The sequence below is a fragment of the Hemibagrus wyckioides genome, linkage group LG13, assembly GCF_019097595.1.
Source record: "Hemibagrus wyckioides isolate EC202008001 linkage group LG13, SWU_Hwy_1.0, whole genome shotgun sequence".
Classification (NCBI taxonomy): domain Eukaryota; kingdom Metazoa; phylum Chordata; class Actinopteri; order Siluriformes; family Bagridae; genus Hemibagrus; species Hemibagrus wyckioides.
This window is the reverse complement of record NC_080722.1, coordinates 13862501-13871497: the sequence shown is the minus strand read 5'-3', so window position 1 is coordinate 13871497 and position 8997 is coordinate 13862501. Positions and strand designations below refer to the sequence as shown.

The following is an 8997-nucleotide window of genomic DNA, read 5'->3' as shown; positions in this document are numbered from 1 at the left end:
ATTAAATTATTATTATTATGTCAATTTTCTTGATATACATCTTTATTCACAGCTCAGTCAGATTTTACAAACAAAAATCTAATCTATTACCAGAATGTTTTTGTGTAGTAGAAGGTAAGTGGAGAACCCAGAGGAAATCCCTGGAGCTCAGATGCTAGGCACTACTGCACATGTGTTTAAAGTGATAATAAAATGCATAGTAATTCATACGTTTTATAAAGAATCTGATAGTCACCTACAGAACATGCTTAGCCAAATTGTGCCCAGTGAAAATGGACTGGAAAATGATGCATTCTTTACATATATACATGTGTTCATTCTGATGGAATGACAAAATTAGACAATGGTTGAGTGTATAAAGGAAGTATATATGTGGAATGGAGGAAGAGAAAAAGGTGATCTGTACAATAATACACACAGATTTAACAACCTTTATGTTAGATAGCTAAAACATGATGTCTTCTTCTTTAGGCTTATATGTCAGTAGGGTGCTGACATGTTCTTCAGGAGAGTTGAGCGACTGTGAGACGTAAGTGTTGTCTAGACTCCCGCTGCACTGGTCCAGAGAAAGACTGCAAGCTCTCAACTTTAAAACCTAAAAATTTGGAAGATAATCAAACATGTATTTCTTTTAAATATACATTTCAATTCAAATTAACAAAGGGGGTCCATGTGTACACATGTGTACATATCTCATTTAATACTTACCTGTTTCATCTCCATTGTACAATCTAGGGGAAAAAAAAGAAACAGTTAGTGAGAAAAATAGACTGTATATTCACTAGAGCACATTGGATTATATTAGCTTTGCGGATAGCATTAATGTGTGGATTGTTGTTAATACTCTACTGTGGTAGAGTGCTATGGCCTCTCACCTATCCACTGAGACACAGTGATAAATGGTGGCCCATCTACAGAAACACCCTCCAGGAATTCATTCAACTGTGTGATATCTTCGGTATCATCAACAGACATCTCCCCTGGCTCATCAACACACAGCTCAATCTCATCTAAGTCAGCTAAGTATGTCAGATTAACAGGTAGACAAACAGAACAGCACTTACTCAACCTTCTACAGTACATTATTGTTAATTTACTACAACAACACAAAATAACAAACATTTGATCATGTTATTGAAGAAATAATGCAAAATCATGACAAATATTTATGTCCCCTTGTCCTCTAATGTCCTCTTTAATATCTCACAAGCTTCAGAGGAATGGGTCCAATTTAGTAATTTACACATTTAAAACTTTTTATATATACTTTTGTGTAACAGGGTTGTATTGCCACATCATTCTTGATATTTCACAACACATTTCACAAGACTGCAAATAAAAAAAATATATTTATTTATAATATTTATAAGTTATTTATCTGAAACAGGCACAGAGTTTGTTGTCATTTTTTTAAAAATAGGTTTCATGTTCTGTGAAAGAAGTCCAGTGTTGTTGGGGTTATGGATGAATTTCATCCCTAAGAAAGAGTCTAATATTTTCAGAATAAGCATGATTTTGAACACAATTAAACTTTGATCTGAAAACATACTGTACATAATACTTGATTTTCACTTCACGTGAATGTCCTTGTCAGGAACAGCTGGACAGTTCCCTGCCAGGCCCAGAGAGGGCGCTGGCAGGTGAACCTTGGAAGCCTGCTTCTTTGTGTGTCTTTTGTTACGCCCTTCCTATTGTTCCTATCCTGATTGTCACCTGTATCCCATTAGCCCTAATGTCTACCCCTATAAATAGGGATCCTTGTGTTTGTGTCCTGGGCCATGATTGTTATCTGTACCGTGGTTTCTGTTGGGCTTTTGTTTGCTAGGTTCCATGTCCAAGCTAAGGTCTAGGTTTTTGTTTTGTTTAGTTATCCACGCCATGTCTTGTGTTACGTTTGTTTCCCTATGTCGCGTCTTAAATGTAATAAAAGCAGTGCTTCGCTGAATCCTGCGCATGGGTCTCATTACACCGTGTGCTGGCGTGCGCACACACACCACGGGCGTCTGGGGTCGAGCCCCGCATAGGGTCCCAGACGTTACAGTCCTATAAATTTTGATTCATTTTTGTCTGTCACCTGTGTTGAAATGAACATGAATAATCTCCCATGATAAAAGAGAAGACAGACAAAAATTAACCCAACATGATGTACCAGAAAAACACAATGCAATTCTAGAACTTCTCCATTTCTGTGCATGTGAAATGACTGACATGTTTGCACTTTTCCAGTAATTCCCCGAGCTGTATCTCTGGCATTTGTTATTGAGACAGTTGCCATGGTGTCAGCATGATGTTGCCGGGCCTTGTCCAGATACATCTTCAAAGGTGGAAGCTCATCTTCACTATCCTCTGAGTCTGGATCAGTACTGTCCCTGATGTACACCTCCTTGTGCTGCCTTTTCTCTGTATAAAGGGTATCACAATTTAATCTATAACCCTTTTTCAAAGTTGTAAAGACCACACTACATAAAATACTTTGTAAGCCAGTCAGTAAAATGGGAAAAACTTAAATCAGTGACATTGTGGATTTCCAGTTGTAGTCCTATATAATTATAATCATTTGTGTTTCCTGTATGGTAGCATAATGATCAGATATGAAATAGAAAAAGGATATAAAAACACAAAATGATGAAGAAAAAACTACACTAGATAATATAGTATTTATGTATATGCATACTGGGTATATGCAGTTGTGTAGGCATTAACCTTCTCTCTGCAGCTGTTTGAATGAATGTTTTGTGTGTAGCTGCACACGATGGTTGTTGCTAATGTGCTTCAGCATATGTTGGGAGTGAAGCACTGATTGGGTATACATGACCAGGACTTTCCCAGCCAGAGCATCTGCACTTATCTCAAAACGCCGACCCTGTTAACACCAAAATGTGTTTCAGTATTGAACTCAAGGACTTACTAACATTTATTTTAGTTAAAGCATATAGTTTAAATATCAATATATAAAAAATGCCCATATGTATATTGTTGTGAATCAAAATGTATTTATTTATTCATTTATATTTAGTTACTTAGTTAGTTAGGTAGTTAGCTTTTACTTATTTTTTTACTTACTTTACTTTTTACTTAAATCATTTCTGCGAACAAGTAGTTTTCATTCAGAACTTCTGTCAGCAATTTATTCACTTATTTATTTATCTATCTATCTATCTATCTTTTTTTTGCTGCATTCTACATGAAAAATATTGTGTGTTACATACAAAACTGGTATACAAGCCTAAACACACAGTCCAAGCACTATGCATATCACAACCATTTTTTATGTGCTTCTCTATTTCATATATAAGATTTTGTACATAAAAAGTGTAGGGAGCACTGAACAAAGGATAGGACATAAAATACTACTGCTGTGATATACTGTATGTATTTAATTTTGATGAAAGCATGCTATAGTTTTTTGTAAGTGGTTGTGTCAAGGGTAATTATTTTCCTCCAAGAATACAATGAACAAATAAGTAATGAATGAACAAATTTGAGCAGTAGATTCAATAGCAGTTCCTCAAAAATGCTTTAAAATGACAGTTTGAACTACTGTTTGACTACTATCCATATGAGTCAATCAGATTTTATTAAGATTAAGATTTTTTTTATTTTATGCAATATGTTTTGAGCCAGCTTTGAGCTTGTTGCTCATTGTTTAAATTTTCTTTTTTTATTGGAGCATTACAGTATATGTAGAATAGTAACCAGTCGTAGTTTGGGTATTATCACTTGAGAATAATGTAATGTAGTATAATTTAATGTTTAATTACTGCTTTCTTATTAAGCATAATTATAATTAGAAAATTAAAATAATTACCTGAAATTTAAGACAATCTATACTTGACCAGGGCAATTCATACAAAAGCTGATTTTCTCCACTGTTTATCTGGGGACAAAGCAAGGGCAGTGATGTATACTGTAATCTCAACATGCAAACTCACCATTCATGCAAAGTACGAGTGTATATGTGCTTTAACGTGCTCATGCTGTTTAGAGAAATGGTACCTCTAGTTCATATATGTGCAGTCCTGTCAAAGCCAGGCCCAGCTGCATGCTGGGTCTCTTTTCTTTTTTACCCTATAAAAGAAAACAGATATGCTTCTGATGTGGCAGAATTCAGTTTAATTGCATGTGTTTCCTGTATGCTGTTTCAGGTTTGGGCCCTGACCTTGCTCATGCTGTAGAATGTGAGAGGCACATCACTCAGGTTACAGGATTCCTCGATGTAGAGCAGAGAAGCATCATATGCAGACATTCCTCTCAGCTCTTTGTGCAGCTCTGGAGTATGCTGCACCACATAGTCACATCCTCGCCTTGCCAAAATCTAGTAATAAATCATTATATTTAAAAAAATAAATAAAATAAATTTTAGAATTGGTTCCAAATGACCAAAACACACTGTTTTTAAAAAAAATAATGTAATATTTCAGAAATTTTCCAAATCCTGCATACATCAGTTAATGATTTGTATTTGTGTGATGGCTTATGAAAACCTTTCAGAAGGCCCAAATCTGGCCTTTTATATTTATATAACACAATTACAGGAACATGTGTTCCCTCAGTGAAATATGTTTCCCTATTACAAATATCTCAACCACAAGTAAAGTTCCATTGAACTTTTTTTTGACTATGACATCATCTACTGTACCTCTCACCTGAGGTAAAGGTCACTGATGCCTTGTCATCTCTACAGTTACATTTATGACATTTGGCAGTGACCTACATATATACATAGATCAGAGCAGTTGAGGGTTAAGGGCACAGCAGACATGCCACTCCCGTGTCTCTTCCCTGAACTGATCTCTACCAATGGTAGCATCTCTGGGGAAATTGAGTCAGTTGTTCCTATTGACTAAAAAAGATATGGGAACTTTTAGTATATCAAATCCAGAACCTGGAAAACCCAGAGGAACCATATTTGGAACATGGGCACAAGAACACAAAAAATTCTCTACAGACTGTAACCTGAGCTCAGATTTGAAATCTGAAATTTTATATCTGAAATTTGATAGAAATTGTAAATTTCATTTATACATGATTTCATTATTATTATACATATTTCATAATACATTTTGTACTTTTGAAAAAAAAATAAAACAAAAATAATATATATACACACACACACTATATTGCCAAAAGTATTCGCTCACCTGCCGTGACTCGCATATGAAATTAAGTGACATCCCACTCCTAATCCATAGGGTTCAATATGACGTCGGTCCACCCTTTGCAGCTATAACAGCTTCAACTCTTCTGGGAAGGCTGTCCCCAAGGTTTAGGAGTGGGCCTACCAGGCCTACCACTTCGTGGCTGAGTTGCTGTCGTTCCCAAACACTTCCACGTTCTTATAATACAGCTGACAGTTGACTGTGGAATATTTAGGAGCGAGGAAATTTCACGACTGGATTTGTTGCACAGGTGGCATCCTATCACAGTTCCACGCTGGAATTCACTGAGCTCCTGAGAGCGACCCATTCTTTCACAAATTTTTGTAAAAACAGTCTGTATGCCTAGGTGCTTGATTTTATACACCTGTGGCCATGGAAGTGATTGGAACACCTGATTCTGATTATTTGGACGGGTGAGCGAATACTTTTGGCAATATAGTGTGTGTGTATATATATATATATATATATATATATATATATATATATATATATATATATATATATATATATATATATATATATGTATATATATATATACAGGGGTTGGACAATGAAACTGAAAACCGGAGTGTTGGAGGTTTCATGGCTAAATTTGACCAGCCTGGTGGCCAGTCTTCATTGATTGCACATTCCACCAGTAAGAGCAGAGTGTGAAGGTTTAATTAGCAGAGTAATAGCACAGTTTTGTTTAAAATATTGCAATTCACACAACGTTATGGCTGACATATCAGAGTTCAAAAGAGGACAAATTGTTGGTGCACGTCTTGCTGGTGCATCTGTAACTAAGACAGCAAGTCTTTGTGATGTATCAAGAGCCACAGTATCCAGGGTAATGTCAGCATACCACCAAGAAGGACGAACCACATCCAACAGGAGTAACTGTGGACACAAGCTGTCTGAAAGGGATGTCCGGTTGCTAACCCGGATTGTATCCAAAAAACATAAAACCACAGCTGCCCAACTCACTGCAGAATTAAATGTGCACCTCAACTCTCCTGTTTCCACCAAAACTGTCTGTCGGGAGCTCCACAGGGTCAATGTACATGGCCGGGCTGCTATAGGCAAACCTTTGGTCACTCGTGCCAATGCCAAACGTCGGTTTCAATGGTGCCAGCAGCGAAAATCTTGGGCTGTGGACAATGTGAAACATGTATTGTTCTCTGATGAGTCCACCTTCACTGTCTTTCCCACATCCAGGAGAGTTACGGTGTGGAGAAGCCCCAAAGAAGTGTACCACCCATACTGTTGCATGCCCAGAGTGAAGCATGGGGGTGGATCAGTGATGGTTTGGGCTGCAATATCATGGCATTCCCTAGGCCCAATACTTGTGCTAGATGGGCGCGTCACTGCCAAGGACTACCGAACCATTCTGGAGGACCATGTGCACCCAATGGTTCAAACATTGTATCCTGAAGGCGGTGCCGTGTATCAGGATGATAATGCACCAATACACACAGCAAGACTGGTGACAGAGTGGTTTGATGAACATGAAAGTGAAGTTGAACATCTCCCATGGACTGCACAGTCACCAGATCTAAATATTATTGAGCCACTTTGGGGTGTTTTGGAGGAGCGAGTCAGGAAACGTTTTCCTCCACCAGCATCACGTAGTGACCTGGCCACTATTCTGCAAGAAGAATGGCTCAAAATCCCTCTGGCCACTGTGCAGGACTTGTATCTGTCATTCCCAAGACGAATTGATGCTGTATTTGCCGCGAAAGGAGGCCCTACACTATACTAATGAATTATTGTGGTCTAAAACCAGGCGTTTCAGTTTCATTGTCCAACCCCTGTATGTATGTATGTATGTATGTATATATATATATATATATATATTTTTTTTTTTTTTTTTTTTTTTCAAAAGTACAAAATGTATTATGAAATACACTATATTGCCAAAAGTATTCGCTCACCTGCCTTGACTCGCATATGAACTTAAGTGACATCCCATTCCTAATCCATAGGGTTCAATATGACGTCGGTCCACCCTTTGCAGCTATAACAGCTTCAACTCTTCTGGGAAGGCTGTCCACAAGGTTTAGGAGTGTGTTTATGGGAATTTTTGACCATTCTTCCAGAAGCGCATTTGTGAGGTCACACACTGATGTTGGACGAGAAGGCCTGGCTCTCAGTCTCCGCTCTAATTCATCCCAAAGGTGTTCTATCGGGTTGAGGTCAGGACTCTGTGCAGGCCAGTCAAGTTCATCCACACCAGACTCTGTCATCCATGTCTTTATGGACCTTGCTTTGTGCATTGGTGCACAGTCATGTTGGAAGAGGAAGGGGCCAGCTCCAAACTGTTCCCACAAAGTTGGGAGCATGGAATTGTCCAAAATGTCTTGGTATGCTGAAGCATTCAGAGTTCCTTTCACTGGAACTAAGGGGCCAAGCCCAGCTCCTGAAAAACAACCCCACACCATAATCCCCCCTCCACCAAACTTTACACTTGGCACAATGCAGTCAGACAAGTACCGTTCTGCTGGCAACCGCCAAACCCAGACTCGTCCATCAGATTGCCAGATGGAGAAGCGCGATTCGTCACTCCAGAGAACGCGTCTCCACTGCTCTAGAGTCCAGTGGCGGCGTGCTTTACACCACTGCATCCGACGCTTTGCATTGCACTTGGTGATGTATGGCTTGGATGCACTGTTCTTGAGCTAATCTGAAGGCCACATGAAGTTTGGAGGTCTGTAGCGATTGACTCTGCAGAAAGTTCCTCTTCGCACTATGCACCTCAGCATCCGCTGACCCCGCTCCGTCAGTTTACGTGGCCTACCACTTCGTGGCTGAGTTGCTGTCGTTCCCAAACACTTCCACGTTCTTATAATACAGCTGACAGTTGACTGTGGAATATTTAGGAGCGAGGAAATTTCACGACTGGATTTGTTGCACAGGTGGCATCCTATCACAGTTCCACGCTGGAATTCACTGAGCTCCTGAGAGCGACCCATTCTTTCACAAATGTTTGTAAAAACAGTCTGCATGCCTAGGTGCTTGATTTTATACACCTGTGGCCATGGAAATGATTGGAACACCTGATTCTGATTATTTGGATGGGTGAGCGAATACTTTTGGCAATATAGTGTATGTATAATAATAATGAAATAATGTATAATAATGTATAATAATGTATAAATGAAATATACAATTTCAGATATAAAATTTCAGATATAAAATACAAGAAAAATATATAAATAATATAAATGAAATATAAATGAAAAATAAAGTAAACTAAAATTTAATTTATTTTTCATTTATATTTCATTTATATTTATTTTTCTTGTAATCTAAAGCAGGCAAAAGAATTTCATTCAAATTTTCAATAAAATTCATCTTATCTTATCTTATCTTATCTGAACCAGGAGCTGTGAGATAGCAGTATTCCACTATAGAAAGTTTTAAAATCTAAAAGTTAACGAATATAAATCATATATGAGCTTAATTCCTGAAAATAAAATCTAAATGAAAAACCGTTTTTATACTGAATTTAAAAACTATGCATATCTAATATTGTTCAACACTATTCCAGCCTTTTAAAGTGATTTTAATAAAACATATTGCACCAAATAGTGGCCCACCCAAGGTGGAAAATAGTCCTGGGGAGTGAAGTAAGTTTGCGTTTCCTCTTTCCAGTCTCCCAGGTCTGCCTGTAAGGCGTATGCAGCCAGTTGGAAGTATTGACCTTCCTTCTCGTAACACCGAGAGCTCAAAACTCTGTTTTTCAGATCAGCACAGTACAAACTGCGAACCTTCTCGTCTCTGAAGGAGTAAACAGATAAACGGGTAAACAAATTGGGAACAGAAAGAACACTGACTACTTATCGTAGCATTTTCCAGG

General features: G+C 38.0%; 1 protein-coding gene across 1 annotated transcript in view; it reads right to left on the bottom strand.

Moving 5' to 3' along the window:
- Window positions 1–8997, bottom strand: part of LOC131363228 (FERM domain-containing protein 6) — a 9913-nt gene continuing 916 nt past the window's right edge. Inside the window, exons 5-13 of the mRNA XM_058405551.1 lie at window positions 8738–8918; window positions 4160–4315; window positions 3997–4068; window positions 3809–3877; window positions 2704–2863; window positions 2209–2400; window positions 876–1019; window positions 709–731; window positions 1–595 (exon numbers count right to left, since the gene is read on the bottom strand). Coding sequence (XP_058261534.1) covers window positions 446–595; window positions 709–731; window positions 876–1019; window positions 2209–2400; window positions 2704–2863; window positions 3809–3877; window positions 3997–4068; window positions 4160–4315; window positions 8738–8918 — 1147 coding nt within the window. The 3' untranslated portion in view covers window positions 1–445. The remainder of the gene's footprint in view (window positions 596–708; window positions 732–875; window positions 1020–2208; window positions 2401–2703; window positions 2864–3808; window positions 3878–3996; window positions 4069–4159; window positions 4316–8737; window positions 8919–8997) is intronic.